Genomic DNA, 16,905 nt, shown 5'->3' on the forward strand with positions numbered 1-16,905 from the left:
GCAGCTCATTAGACGAGTCACTTCAAAGGAGTGCAATAAAAATAACATCCGCACAGCCACTCGTGACGGAGACATTAAGCAGCTTTCAAAGTGTGTGTTACCTGTTACAGTCCACGTGCAGCAGGAGGTGGGAGGCGCTGACGGTGAGGGCGACTTTGTGCCACTGGCTGTCGGCGAGGCGGTAGGGGAAGGACTCGGAGCGTGGCTTGCCTTTGAAGCGGTAGTGGTAGCGGATCTCCTCTCTCACCCCGCTGCTCTCCAGCTCAAAGTAACTGGAGTGGAAGAGGAGAAGAGGTCGGAGGTCTGAGATGCTCTGTTTTTGTCAACAAGACTTCTGTAATGGTGAAGATTTATCTCACCCCAAAACACATTATATGTACAAGCTCGGGTCAAAGCAAGTTATGAATTATGGTTTCCATTTTTTGTTTGAAAGAAAAAGCAAGAAACTTCATATATATATATACACACACACACACACACACACACACAGTGAAATATAAACTTATTTTACTGTGCAGAAGAAAGGCAAAAACAGTGAGACTTAAAACATCAGCAACCAAGCAGGAAAAGACACAATCCAGATATCTCTTTAATGTATGTTTAAAGTGTTAAAGTGTTTGTATTTGAAGTCAAAAGTAACTTGGTTTCCACACATGAGCTCAACAGTATCAACAAGGACACTACCGCTAACTAATTACATAATTTTCAAAGTGCCTCGCATCAAAGAAGAATTATTTCCACACACTATTGAAAAGGGCTGAAAAAAACATTATTTTATTGATTTCATGAAGCCAATTTAAAAAAGGTTTTTTTATTATTATTAATTTATTTCAGATATATTATGTCAGACATATAGATAGATAGACTTAGATAGACTCTCCTTCTGTGTGCTCCGATCTTTGTGTTCCACCTGTGTCCACCCCTTACTTGTGTATTTAAACCCTTTCCCTCTGTTGTCTTGGTCGGTTCCTCTCGTCAAAATGTCTCGTCATCTTGTCTCCTTGTCTCCTTGTCTCCTTGTCGCTCCTCTAGTTGCCCTTGTGTCTCCTGAGTTTCCTCGTTTTCCCTGGACTGTAATAAACCTGGTTTTTATGGAACTCTTTGAGTCTGCGCTTGGGTCCATCTGCACTCCCCCTCCTATCCCTGACAGTCTATGTGCACACACACACACACACACACACACACACACACACACACACACACACACACACACACACACACACACACACACACACACACACACAATGTATCATTATTGTTATTATCATTGCACGGGTGTGTGTGGTTTGATTATAAAAACAACCAACAGTGCCAATTTGAAGCGACATTGTTTTCATTGTTTCTGACATTTCCGTGTAAACGGACATAGTTTTCAAAATGCTGCCATACAAACACAAAATATTTCTGATCGGTGATCACAAAAATGTGTTTTTTTTTAAACTGGCCCTTATTGAATGAAAGTGCATCCATTTGCTGTTTTCCACTTCAAAATAATTGCATGATTATGATTAATATCTGTTTTAAACGTTGTTGTTTAACTTAAATTGTAATTTTTCAAAAGCATGAGACTTAAAACTTGGGCAACAATAACTTCAAGCTTGCTTCACAAATTTTGTGCTAAAATGGCTAAAAATAAACATCATGACATAAGTCGAGTCTCACCTCCCTGTTTTGAGCTTTCAATGTGTAATTTGCATGTTCTCCCTAAGAATTAAGGGCATTTCCTCCTGTCAATCAGTTTCCCACACAAAAAAACACTTAAAACAAAGTTAATCAGGAACTCTAAATTGGGTGTGAGTGACTGGGATAAAGCATTATACAACTGGATAGACATGAGGTAACCCTATACACAAAGAAAGTGACAAAAGCTATGCATTTTTTAGGACTAAAGATATGTAAATAAAATAGGAACATGTCAAATAAAGTGTGTAACAATAGAAATTCAGACCACTGTTTAGGAGGTCACTAAAGATACGTCTCACTTTACCAGCCAGAGCTGGTCAAACTGTGACTAGACTGAACAAAACAAGAGAATCTTGAAAATCATCAATATTGATTCTAAAGTTCACAAAACTTTGGACCAACTTTCTTTTCTTTTTTTTTTTATTAGAGTTTAAATTTCACTGCTCTATCCTGCTGAGGAAACTTTACACACTGAGAATGAGTTATTAGACGGTGAAAATGAAATGGCAGTGCTGTGCACGATCTCCTTAACGGCATTCTGGGATGAACCACCGTCCACAGTGATTTGTTGATCCTATATTTTATTGAAAAGGCCATTACTGTCCGCATTGTTGAGCATTCACTCTGGCATTCCATTACCTGACTGACAAACAATATTGAGTGTACGTATGAATGACAGCGGCTTCACAAGCGGCGAAGAGGTTTCCTCGGCACACTGAGTAGAAGATTTGTTGGTGCGGAAACAGGAAACAGGAGGATATTTCTGTCTCACTTCCACCTGCTCCTCTCGCCTGGTGGTGTGACTGCAGGCCTTCGACTTGTAGCTGCTCTCGGCGCCGTGCGCTCCACCCTCCACCCTCATCAGCCACGCCAAATTAAGAGCCAGCCAGCCAGCAGATAGCGGCAGCCCGAGAGCCGCAGGCGACCAGTCATGACATTTCAGCTTCCCCGCGGCGGCAAATGACCCCCACATTAAAAACCTCTGGCCCAATAAAGCACACACACACACACACACACACACACACACACACACACACACACACACACACACACACACACACACACACACACACACACACACACACACACACACACACACAAGATACAGTACTGCATCCAACAAATGCAGCTCTCTGATGCATAACCCAAATGTAGCCCTCAACACCTACATTTATATATTCTGGCACTGGAAATAACACACACACACACACACACACACACACACACACACACACACACACACACACACACACACACACACACACACACACACAAAGGGATGAAAACCATTCAATACTGAAGCTCAACAGCTCTCATGCATATTTATGAGAAGAAGAAAAAACTAAAAGAGTAAAACTACTCCGCAGAATACCAATAGAGGCTGTGGGGCAGCAGATTTATCCATCTTCTCGTATGTCAGAGGAATAAAACTGAGCAGAAATCACAAGAACCCAAACAGAACGCCAAAAGGAAACAGTGCACATATCGCAACCAAGTTAAAGCAGGAGTTATCCTAATAATCTGAAACAGAATAAGAGATGGGTCAGCAGTTTTTTACATTACATTACATGATCGTACTGTTCTTATTATTGACCGATTGAATTGTTTGTCTTTTATTTTTGTTATTTTGTTTTGTTGTGTTCTTTATGTGGTTTTGTGTTAAGAAATATCCCAAAAATGATTGATCTAAGGCAGGAGTGAAAAAGTGAGAAAAATGTTGTGAGTACATTTCCTGTAAAGTGGAATAATATCTACAACAACAACCTAATCAGAAAAGCATGACTGATATTATTTTATTTACTGGGAAATTGACCAATGAAGCCCCTTATTCTTACTTAAAATCTTAAAGAAATACCACTCAGATTACATTTATTTCACTGTACTTAATAATGTGTCTGGTAAAGCTGGTAAATGACAGTATGAGTATGATAAACTAAATTAAAACACTTGTGCAGTCTAAGTTGGATTGGTGAATCAAATAGTCCCAGTTTTGTTAAAAGTGAAAATCAAGGTGTGTTAATATCTAACTTTTAGAGTGTCTTTGTCTTCTGGAGTGTTCAACCTGAAAATATATTATTATACTCCATGCATCTTGTGTTTTGAAAATATGTGTATAGTTTATGTCACAAGGTAGAGCTCGACAGCCAATCAGCAGCTGTCTTAATGAGGCTGAAACCTCCGTCAAGTCAAGTGCTCAAACACATGACACATAACATCAACAAAGCTTTTTTTTTTCTGGTTTTATATGAAGAATTACTTATTTATGGTTTCGGACGACTGACAGGTAAATAGATACTTTATTAACCCTGAGGGTAATAAAATGTTTCAGCGGTTTAAAGAAGAAAAAGGACAAAAAAACAGGCAAGTTAGAAGATGATATTAACAGTTAGTACACAAAACACATCTAATTTTAAAACCAATAAAATCAGCTCATAGAACAGCATTAATTATTTCAACAATAATCAGCAAAAATCACACCTGTCAAACTTTAAAGCATCAAGTATTTTCACATCTGTGGAGCTTAAAGCGTCACATTTAATATTTTCACTTGAAAATGTACTAACAAGGTGGTTTTCATTCAGACGTAGAGAAATGAATCCAATGTTGCAACATTTCTTTGAGTGAGGACTGATTGATCAACTTTCTGTCATTTGTGACATCATTTATTGTTATTTGTTTACGTACATGGATGAAAAAAAAGGACATTTTGTTTCCTGCTCAACCTTCCTGAGCGTCCTGCTGCAGGCCATGCTAGCAGATGTGACAAAGGAGTATTAATTCAAACATATTTCAATCACATCTGACATGAAAACACTGCACATGAGAAAGATGTGTATAAGAACTCAAAGTCACGAGAAGTTTCTAGATGACATGTGGACCTAATTTGCATATTGGGTATTGTGCTTTTAGTGGTCATGGCTGCTATAGGACATTTAGAGAGAGAGACAAAACGGTGTAAAAGAAAAAAATGTTAATATGTGTATAGTCAGCCTGCACTCTAGGCTGGTTGTAGCTTGTGGCTGCTTTAAATACTGTGTTGATACAAATATCCAAACTTAAAGAGCTGTGATCGACGGCAAGTTACCAAGTTGCACAAAGATATTGGGAAACGCCACTCAGTAGCCAAATAAAAATGCCTGGACAACGATGCGTTTTCACTTTAAATGTCATCTTTGTTGCAACATCTCAGTATAGAAGGTTTTGGTTTTTAATATGCCCAGAAAAAGGGACTTGAGTTTAACGTCTGCATCTAAAAAAAATCTGATGAGAAAGGAAGCGAGAGCGCCGATCTCCTGTCGAGTTCAGCCGACTTCAAACGTTTCCACAGAGCTAATGACGGCCCATCAACCCCCCACAAGGCTGATTGTGTTCATACTAAAACAATTATCACACGGTAAATTAACAGGCATCATAGGGAATTGTACGTTACATTTTCTCTACTCTGTGAAATCTTTAAAATCTACTCCCCAGGAAATGCATCACTTATGCACAGAGAATAAACCAATTAATGAAAACAAGACCATCACCACTCATTTACAACCAAAGTCGACATGTTTACAAACTGGACAAACTGGAATTTGTAGCCATCAAACTGTGTTTTGGTTTTTTGCGGCCTGACATCATCTTGGGAAACCTGCTGCAAGGGCTTATTGACAAGGTATTACAGATGTACATCAACAACTGACACTGGCTCATTTCCCCATGTGGATTCTGGTGGAGGAACTTCAACAGCTTTTTCACATCTGTGAGAAACAAAGACCTAAAGCGAGGCAGTGGCCTGCGATGTACAACGTGGAATCTCTCTGAAATTAAACAAATACATCACCGTGTGCCTGCGCTGGGCAGCGACCTGACAGCCCACCTCCATCACGCAGCCTGAGACGGAGCCTCTGACACTTGTCAGCCGGAGAAGAGTCATTTACATGGAACGGAGAGCACAACGACCACAAGAGCCTCTCTCGCCGATAGAAGCCTCCTCGGGGCTTCAAGGGGCTCGAATTCACTGAATGAGCAGAAACAGCGTTACCCTGATTTGACTCATGAAATAATCATCAAAGGCAATGAACTCCACTTCACAGTGAGCATTTATTCTATTAAGTATTTAGCGGCAGCTATTGTATCTCCACATTGCAGCACATATAAAGAGGAGAGGGTAATCTATTGACAGGCAGTCCATTTGTTACCAAGAGTGTCGCCTGAGTGAAAGCAAAAATGACAAGTCTGTTTTGTCTGTTCAAAAAAAAGTATATATATACTTTTTTTCTTTTTTTTTAATGGAGTCTTATCATCATTTTGAGGCATTCTTTTCATTGCTGATTCTTTCAAAACTGCCACTCTGCAAAGCCACTTTTCACTAATGGCAACTGTGAAGATCTGACAGACTCCTAATGTGAGAATCTGCAGATTTCAAGGAAGAAGAAATGTGTTTGCATATCAAAAGGAACTTAAACAACTGGCAAGCAGTGGAAGACTTGTCTCGATTGGAATGTGCATAGATTTTATGCGATAGCAAATGTGTGTCGGTCCTTGTGGGTAAAAACACCCCACCTGAAGATATACATACACAATTCAACTAGATAGTTGTATTCAAAGGTGAAACCTTGAGTCCAACCAAACTTTGTTTAATAGATAAACAGGTGAACTAGTGTTGATCGGGATTACACAAACACTCGAACAGCGTGAGCATATAATGGAGAATGGCAAAGAATTCACAGCATTTGTCCTCCAGACTTTTACTAAAAAGGCTAAACCTTTAAAACGACACTCAGTGCATCTTTTCAAAGGTAAGAGGCCTTGTTGTCCCTTTGTGATATAGTGCAGAGGCTCCGGAGGACAAAGCGCCTGAACACAGACACTTTAAACAAACTGAGCTTCCATCGCCTGACAAAAGAAAATGAAAGGTTCTTGTTACTGTAAACACTTAACATTCACAGATCAATTTACAATTGAGCGAGTAAAATAAGCTTCTATTTGAGGTGTTTTTGAGCTGTCTCAACAGTTTTACTATAATTATTTTCATTTTAACTTTTAAGCTTCATCACCCGACCTATGATACTGCAAAGCCCATACTGCAGTCAGTCAAGGTTACTACAATTCAAAGTGGAGAAAGTAGGTCTCACTGTGGCTTCAGCTGAATTGTGGTGTGAATGTCGGTGCACACAGGCTGCACTGGGTTCGCGACAAGTTTGTGCAAATAAGGACATTGAGCAATGGACTGTGCAGCTGAGCTTCATCCTCAGGCCTCGTTTGCACGTTCTCAAGTGAAAATGAAAACATTTTGTTGCGTTCATCCGTGTCCATTTACACGACAACGGTATTCGGATGCATTGAGAAATGCAACTTTTTGAAAAAGGCTCCCAAGGTGGAACATTTTGAAAAATGCTCCAACTCCGTCTCCATAGAAACGGCGGAAACGCAACTTTGATACGGCGCATGCCTACCACAGCTGTAGTAAATAATTATTCTGCAGGTAAGTGAGAGGACGGAGAACAACGACAACGGCAAGTCCAGAGTGTCACGTCAGTGAGCAGGTTCACAACAACACGGAGAAGTGCTCGGTTGTCATGGAGATGGTTGGTGCGGTATTTGATGAAAATGACACAGACTTCAGTGTATCGCGCTTAAATAATATTCACCACAAATACATACCCTGGTCCACAGTATTAACTATAAACAAAAGGATCTGAAGACGGGAACATTTACAGTACAAGGCATTGCAAAATAATACATTAATAATAGCAAAAATATCAAAAATTATATCCATTTGTTTAGGTAAGTTCAAAGGTCCCATTACCCTAAAAAAGACACGTGAAACAGCTATTTCAGTGTGACAATAACCCATTTCTTCACCTACAATATTCTCACGGTTTGTATTTTTCAATTGTCAGATTCTCCCAACGTCTGAAAATAATGATAATTTTATATTATTGTTTTGTTGCGGGCATTTTTTTTCCTGCTGTGCTCAGTAGCAGAGGCTAACCTTCTGGTCAGGAATTTGGTATTCATGATGGACTTTTATGACTTAATATAGCAGAGTGAGAGAGAGAGAGAGAGAGAGAGAGCAACACTGCGAGGAAGGCTGATGGATTCAGGTATTAAAGCTTCGGGAGCAAACACCAAAAATATAAAGTGAAACATGCCTGAATGTTGAACAGAGCCAAGGGACGAGGCAAAGCAGGGTGATCTTTCTCTGTGGCTTTGTAATCAAGCAGTTCATTGTCACTGGAAGTATGGGGAGCCGTCCTCGTTCACACGTGGCTGGGACCCCAAATGAAGTGAGAACCAGGTGGGATTTCTGCTGTCTACAGTGACAAGGTGCCACACTAGTGTCAACTAAGAAGCTCTGATAAAAACAAGAGCATGACACTCAGCTTCAGTTTTTTTTTTTTTTTAAGCTGAGTTTTATCTTGAGAGGAGTGTGCAGGAACACCGACAGCTCAAAGCAGGTATGGAATTTTTTGCAATGTTTGCTTTCCTTTCAGGTGTTGATTTGTGTTTCCACCAACACCTGAACCAGCAAAAAGTGGTGTCAGTGCCACTGGGTAGCAAGAGAGTGACGTGCACGTACCAACTAACTGCCTTGTACTCTCTCCAATCTGAGTGAAATAGGCTCCATAGTCTAATGAGCTGAAGATCGCGCAGCAGCGAGCTTTTTTTCGCTGTCTACAAAGACAAGCTGCCACACTAGTGTCAACGAAAAATCTCCAGTGAAGACGGCAGTCAGCTTTGGTTGCAGAGATTTGTCTTGGGAGGAATATGCAGGGACACAGAGAGCCTGAAGGAAGTATTCTGCAAAGTGACACATGATGCAAGGATAAAGTGACCTGATATTCTGCACAGTATGTGTGGAGCAGCAGGCAGACTGCGAGTACGCCACTAAAAATATATATGTATACATCGCCCATGAATATATCATGTACCTACAGGCAGCACAGCCTGCTGTGGGACTGCAAGCTGAGCAAAACTTCATAATTTCAGCAGCACTTGATTGTCTGTCTTGAAGCATTCATAAGTTGTGTGCGTCTTACTTATGGTACACCGAGATCTAATTACATCTCGAGCTGTCAGCAGTTTTTTTTTTTTTATACATAGCATTTTCTGTGTGGAAATGAGTAGTCTGTATTATGTATAATGTGTAATGAGAGGATTATTACTGGGTTGGGTGTCAATTTGAATTTTCTAAGTCATAAATATCAACTAACTCTACTGTGGTGACAGAAATCGTAAAAATATGCAGTAATACCTCTGATGAATGAACACCAATGGCGCTTTTCCACGAGTATCTACTCGAATCAACTGGACTGCCTTGGCTTTAAGGCTTTTTCATTACATGTTAGTACCTGACACCAGGTACTTTCGTAGTTCCAAGCGAACTGAGGCGAGGAGACAATGTGACATCAGCAGACAGCAGGCTGCTGATTGGCTGGTGCGTGACGACACAGATGAGTCAGGAGAGCGGCCAGTTCAGTCTTCCATTTTTAGAACCTGATCGCAATAAGAATGCTCACAAACAGAGATAGATGCACAGAAATAAACCCTGTAGAACAGAGATGATCTGCAGGCGTTGCTTTTGTCTGGTTGCAGGCCGGAGGATTCAGAAGCTTGACGGACTGACCCACGACAAGTATCGGGAGGTCTTTAAGCCACAGATACCACTGGTGTTTGAGATTGACTGATTTCCCTGTTAACTGGTGACCGGCTTCCTCCAGCATCCCTTGTCGCAGCAGGTATTAAAAACCTGAACTCTGTAGCTGTCCTGGCAAACACCATTTAACCGCATTTCCATTCAAGTTTAAGGTATCATAGCTTTTGTTTGTCTTATTTTAACATCAGCTTCTGCTAACAGCTGGTGGTAGAAGTCGGTTACCAGTTAAACCAAAACACCAGACAGTGAAGCACATCTTTACAATAAAGCACAATTGTAGCAATCCACGTTTTGTAATCTTAACCACTTCAGCTAATAGCCAATGCAGAGTTGTAACTCCTGTCTTCCAAATGCACGTTTGCTCCACGTCAGAACATACAGATTCTATCGGTTGTGATTTCTTGTGCACGGCGGGGAAACGCTCTGACGAGTCCACCCACGTTGCAGTGGTACTATATTGTAATGGAAAATGAACAAAACTGAGCTGAGTCGAGTTGGGCAAAGTAGGGCCTAGTGGAAAAGAGCCACAAGTGTCTCCTGAAGACAGGCGTCCACTCTTCAGAGGGACAGGTCATGAGGACACATTGTAGAACCAGTTGATATGGAATGAACCCTTTGGCAAGTTATCAAACCTTCACAGCATTGCTCATACACAGAACAGAATGGTTTCCCAGTGATTTGCAATGAAGAAAAACATCCTGACATTTTATTGTCCGTTCAGCTTGAAATTTGCCAGGATGACCAAATGTTCTGCATTTGTCATGTTGTCTTCTCATTGAGGTGTATTAACAGACCTGTCCATACACGCCGATTTAGTCGGTCAGAACGAGTGTCTGCTCTTATGAGGTTCTACTCTATTATGTAATATTGGAAGTTGATCACTTTACTCAACGTGAAATACTATCTATCTGGACCAAGTTCTTAGGACCGAACAGTTCATCACAAAGATCATTGAGCATTTTGTCACTCGTGCTATTTGTATTAGTTGATCATCCGCAAGACGCAGACAAAGAAATCAAATGTGCATCTTCATGAATCGCATGCTCATGCAAGAGGATTCACACGTGGTGCCGTGTGTTGGAGTTCAATACTGACAAAACCAGTATGGTCTTCTTCACAAATAGTGCTATGTGTGCTTTTCCCTATTGTAACCTTCACAGAGTTTCTAGTAGCTTAGCTTACCAGAGTTCTCATCAATAACTTTACAAAACTGCCCAGATAATTCAAACGCAATATTCAAGGTGACCAGTAATGGGGCATAAAAACACCAATTCATTTCACCCTTTTTTATCTCAGGCACCATCAGTGTGCTGGGACCAAATGAGATGGTGATTCAAGCTGCTGAGTGATAAACAGGGTTGCAGGCTTTGTCTCCTGAGACAGTGGGCCAGACAGAAGGTAGGTCTGTGACAGTTCTGGGAGGAAGCTGTTGGGAGTGACAAGTGATCTTCATCGAAATGCAGTCGCATCATCAGTAACACAAAAGTTTGGGAAATGAATTGAGGCCTGCAAATACCAGGTTGGTGGTATATCACTTTGTCCTTTTTCTTCACCTCAAGTGTCACGCCGCTATTTTATAGAGGACACCTGACAGCCAATTATCTGCTCAATAGGGAGGTCAGAACTCCAGAACCTGTCCGGGGAACAGGAGGAGGCAGCAAACCAGATCTAAGCAGGAAAGACCGACCAAATGCTTTCACTTACTGACCTGGAAAAATATAACTGGTACTGGTGGCCAGGCGGCGTGCTTCAGCTGTCACAGCAAGTGTATCCCTGTTCAAAGTTTCTGAAGAAGGTGAAGATGGCAAACTTTTACTGCCGAGCACAGCTGGGGATTACCGATGTAAATCAAATTCTATTCTGGAGGAAATAAATCCTCCATTTTCACAGTTTAGAGTGTGCTCAGCTCAACACTATTTGGCAGACAGGCATTGCAGGAACCCCCCCCCCCCCCCCCCCCCCGGCTATTGGTGATCATGGTAATAATCACTTCAAGTGTATGTATTTATTAACAGAGCCGAAGAAGTAGGATGGGTGGTGTGCAGAGGTGTAAATAGAGCTTTCCTCACACTCTGGCATTGATCATAAACACAAGGACACGGCACTTTAAAACCTTCTCATGCATATATAACATTGAAACAACAGGTTTTTGGAGACATGGATTTAATTCCAATGGTCCATTTACTGATTATTTTAGAGAATTCTTAAACCTTCCTCTTCCTCAACATCCATCATAGACGTTGGTTTATCCAATGGAGAGCAGTAGATTTTTTTTATCAAAATCTCAGAGATCACAGAGCTGTAGCTCTGGTCTTCATATCCACTGAGGTTTGTAAATCCATCCATCGATCCATCTTCTATATTATTTTATCCAACTCAGGGTTGTGGGACGCTTGAGACAGACAGACAATCACACACACTGATGCAGTGACACCGAATTCAAATGTCTTTTTTTGACCGTGGGAGGAAGGCAGACCACCTGGAGGAGACAGAGCATTTTCAAAATGTTGTTGTGTAAATGGAAACATAGCCAGAGTTTTCCATTTACATTGTCGTGTAAACTGGGCCTTATACTTACACAGGGAGAATATGCAAACTCAAAAACACCCTCAATCCCAGACTTTAATTACAGATATAACACTGCTTACAATTATAACACTGTGCAACTTTAATGAAAAAGTAAAATAAAAATATACACCAAAACATTAAAACAATCTGTCTAAATTCTCCACAATGTGTCCTTAATGCTCATGTACAAATGGTACTTTTTACACATGCAAAGAAGTAGCCTCAATGGCCAACTCAACATATTATTCAGTACTTGCAATAGTTTTTACCATATAATTAATATTTTTTTTTTGTTTTTGTACTTCTAAGAGATAACGTGATAGACTGTACAGAGCTGTACTGTTATATACATATATATATATTTCTTTTTTACACTATTGCAATACAAAATCCAATATCAGTGGCTTGAGCCTTCCCACTTAAAGGCTATTTATGGGTACGTCAGATGTTTTTACTCGAGAAATCTTTCTTTTTAAGAAGCAGACATCCCAAACAGAACCGTACGTCTCTGGAGTCTGAAGGCTGTTGGGCGGGGGGAGGGGGAGGGGCGGCTCTCTCGGGCATCGGAAGTGGGGATGCGGGGGTTCCTGTCATTCAAACTAATAACAACCACACTGAGACTCTTTTTGCAAAGTGTGGGCCAGTGTGAGTCTGAGGCTGCCTTTTTGTTGAAGAGGCTGGAGCCACTGCTGTGCTGTGCCAGTAATTTGTTCTCCTGCAGGCTCGATGCTCGTTGGGGTTGCTTCCCTGCAGGCAAGGAAACGTGGAGCTGCACCGCACAATTTCATGCTTTGTTTTCAAAGGCAACCACATAGATATGGAGACAGTAGCAGACAGGCCGAATGTCGATGTTGGGACTATCTTGAGCATGATAGATCCACAGATATGCCGCCTCGCTTCAGTGTTTCAATGGCCTGTCGGCAAATAGCCTGGTATCAGTGTCCAGGTCGGCCTGTCAATACTCATCTTCCTTTTCCTCGGTGCCTCCTGTGGATCAGAGCTGACCTTCAGCTATCTTTTCTTAAAGTTATTTTTGTTCAACTGCACATCAATAAAGATTGATTGAGCAAGATGTTAAAGTCCTTTCCTGTTCTAGCTGATTTCACCTCATTGTTATGAATTTATATCCCAAGTATTGTTTAAGGCAGGGGTCGGCAACCTTCAACACTCAAAGAGCCCCTTTCCTACTGAACACAGCACACTGGGAGCCCCCCACGTTTTCAGCCCAGATAGATTGGGTTCCCAGATAAACGACTTATTATAATAAGTGAATAATTTGTAACATCTAAGTGACCTAGGACGAATACTAATGTATATTCACAGGACACAGACACATCGTTTAAAATCACAGCAAATATTAAAAAAAATTTTTTAAATAAATACTAAGCTGATCGGCTGTGGACTGTTGGACTAAAAAGATTTTGACAACTTATTGAATTATTTGTAATATTTCTGTGACCTTGGATGAATACAAACACCCCCCCCCCCCCCCCCCCCCCCAATTTTTTTTTTTTTTTTGTGAGGGGGGGTAAAAATTTGTATTCAACCTAGGTCACAGAAATATTACAAATAATTCCCTTCTTGTAATATTACGGTGGTGGATCGTCAGCAGTCATTACGAACAGTCAGCATTATTGTTCCGCGGCGTTGCAAATTAATCTGCTAAAGCTGTGCCCTGTGGCGCTGCGTCACTTTCATTAATCTGTCAGGAACTTGGTGAATTGGGAGAATTTGAGAATATTCAATAGTAGATTTTGCTACGAGAGATGTGTCCAGCCGGCCACCTGAGGAAATGAGAACCACCGTCTCAGGTGAGTCTGGTGGAGGTGCAGGTGTTCACCCAGTGCCTAAAACTATTCAGCTCCGCAACTGACTTAAAAATACATGACTCCACACACATCAGCTACTGAACAGTTCACCCACTCCAGATCGCTCAACATTGAGAGAAGTTCCATGGAGTTGATCAGAGAGGCGAATGCTGCAGGGAGCGAATGCTGTCATGCTGAATAACACATCAAAACACATCACAACTACGACAGCGGACAGCTTTGTAATTTCTTTTTCTTACAGCACTGCCATTCTAAACGTTTTATTTTTTTTTTTTTTTGGGGGGGGGGGGGTATAAAACTACATTTGTATTTATCCTAGGCCACTGAAATATTACAAATAATTCACTTATGGTAATAAGTTGTCTAAAAGTTTTTAGTCCGACAGCTGACATCTGTTTGTTTGTTTATTTATTTATTCATTCCCACACCGCTGCGATTTTAAATGTTATTTCTTTGTGTAAAACATACATTTGTATTTATCCTCGGTCACTGAAATATTACAAAAATGTAATTTATGGTAATAAGTTGTCTATTCCATATATATCACCACTACTGAAGGTGACAGTAGAGCCCTCGGGGCAGTAACCCCCAAACTGGAGGAGTGGCTACATCAGATCCCTGGAACAACCTCGGACATCTCAGTCCAGAAAAGTGCAGTACTTGGAACAGCAAAGATACTGCGCAGGACCCTCAAGCTTCCAGGAGGACCCGAGCTTGGAATAGAAAAACAGGTGACCGCCCGCGGAGGGCGAGAGGGGAAGTTATATATATATATATATATATATATATATTGCCCACACAGTTAACCAGTTAACTACTTTCATGTTGAGTTATTCAGCACTGGAAAGCAAAAAATACATGTATATCAGTGGCAGGCCGTGCATTTCAGAATCAGGCCTTCACTGCTGGTCTGAGTCAATCCACCCCTCAATAACCCTTTTATAGCTACAAAAACCATGTTTTCATGCAGAAATGCAGTATAAAAAGTCTCATCATAGACAGATACTCGTGTAGCCAGAATAAATACCTTTAGGAATGAAATAAAATCCAAGTTCCCGTCTCTTCTCCTCCTAAATTGCACCTTGAGCTTGGAGTGCTGCGGTGCGTTTAATGACCTCTTGGAAAAATCAATCTTGAAAATCTTGATTTTGACAATAAATCTGCAACAAAATGTCTTTATCTTCTTCTTTAGTCATTGTAGGTTGACAAAACCGCTATCAAATAAACACAACTATATTTTTGTTTGTGCAACTTGCTACAGATGCAGTCAGCTAGGCTGGAGAGTGAACTCTCTGATGAGCCAATCAGAGGGCTTGAATACTCTGACGTCACCCAAGGCCTTTGAGAAGGTCGTCAATATCAAAATCTGATTAGCTGAAGCAGCAGCGTGACCGACACTACTTTTACACTACAGACGCCTGCAGAATTGAATTTGAAGGCCAAAGGCAGATTTCTTTACCTGGCAACAGGTGATGGGTAAAATGTGATTGGTTAAAAGCTTTAATATGGAAGTAATCGTCTGGACGCTGTGCAGCTGTGGAGAAGTTATGCAAAGAAGCAGACAGACCATTTGGAATTATTTAATAAGTATTCATGGACAAAATATAGTCAACATCAGTCTGTGATTCAGATCTTTTTCTTAGGCCTGCAGAGAAGGCCTTGCTGGCCCAGTGGCCCGCCACTGATTTATATACCTGTACGTTTTCTCAGATTACGTGCTATTTCCAAGGACTATTGCTGGTCTCGCTATACAAAATTAGCTAAGCAAGTTTTTTTCACGTGTAAAAAGTAGTGGAAAACTTGGCTGAACATGTATTAAAGAAGAAAGTACAGGAAAAATTTGTATTTTGGAGAGTCTCCAGAAGGATTTAATAGTAGCCAGCATGTATACTGTGCTGCATTCTTTAAAAAAAAACAAAACAAAAAAAACCCCAGACTGCCAGGAAGAAGACTCCGTGGAATAAGCCAAGGAGAGCAGTGTGGAAACTGGTCTCTGTCAGGGGTGAGAGGGCGCAGCTCCTCCCTCAGCTCTGCTCCACGGGGGAGACGCAGGTCGAAGCAACCAAGTTTTCAACTTTGCTGAAGTTGGAACTCAAACGCAGATCTCATGGAAATTTCCCAAATAAAATCAGTACACTGACTTTCAGCATGAATTAAACATATCAGTAGATCTTCAGATTCTGTTTATCATTTTCAGCTCATTGCATCAGCATTTAAACACTGAAGCAATGCAAATTTGCAAGAAAAATATCATCATGTAACAGTGCAAAAGATCCAGGAACCCAATGCTGTTGTAAAAAAGAAGTACAAAACTACTGGCTGCCCTAATTCTCCTGCTAACAGACATTGTTTTTATCAAGCCTGCACCAACTTTATAGCTTCAGCGACTCAAATATAGAGCCTCAATCTGATTGTTCAGTGCAACCAGAGCTTCTTATAAAGGCTGCAGATTTCTATATTCATTCACTTGGTAGAGTGACTCAGGCAAGGCTTGATTTTTAGGCTCATTGAGTTAAATCAATGGTCATTTGGGATATATATAGTTGGAGCAGCACCTCACAGCATGAAAACCTTGTTTTGATTGAAGGTTCCGAATGTGTTTTTACTCGGTATGCATGATTATTCTTTGGACAATGTTGTCATCCCCCACTACCTGAAGATATACATGTTAAATTAGGTGAATACAACTAGAATTATTTGATGGAGCATTATCCAGTTGCTTTCATATTCAAAAACTGAAAATAATTCCAAGGCATATTTGCTGTGTCTGCAGGTTAATGTCCACAAACCGTTATTACAAGTATGTACGGTCGTTAAGTAACATCTCTTCCTCAGCATGCTTCCTTAAAAGAGAGACCCCTGCTGGTGCTTCTGAGCAGGTGGGAGAAGCAGGTCTGTGGAGTGACAAAGGGCAGGTGGATGAACAGAGCAGCTGGAGGAGCTGGCTGAGGATCTTTGGTGTTTAAGTGCTCAGGTGGGAAGAGCGGTGGAGAGGCCTGCCTTTGAGTCACTTCATCACAGAGCTACTGCCACTTCCTGACAATGAGAGCATTCCTGGGACCCAGAAAAATGCTGTCTTGGCAGAAATTGGCTTCTTTTGTTCTATTCAGCCTACTGGAGCAGCAATAAACCTTCTCCCTCCCAATCCCCCCACTGCTGGCCACATGAAGAAGGAAAAAA

The 16,905-nt window shown here is 41.0% G+C and overlaps 1 protein-coding gene across 1 annotated transcript in view; it reads right to left on the reverse strand.

Moving 5' to 3' along the window:
• LOC308132332 (protein kinase C-binding protein NELL1-like) overlaps window positions 1-16,905 on the reverse strand; it is a 446,993-nt gene that overhangs the window by 343,554 nt on the left and 86,534 nt on the right. Inside the window, 1 exon segment of the mRNA XM_080499395.1 lies at window positions 102-272. Within this exon segment, the coding sequence (XP_080355521.1) occupies window positions 102-272 (171 nt within the window).

This window comes from Blennius ocellaris (genome assembly GCF_963422515.1).
Source record: "Blennius ocellaris genome assembly, chromosome: 1".
NCBI classification, from domain to species: Eukaryota; Metazoa; Chordata; class Actinopteri; order Blenniiformes; family Blenniidae; genus Blennius; species Blennius ocellaris.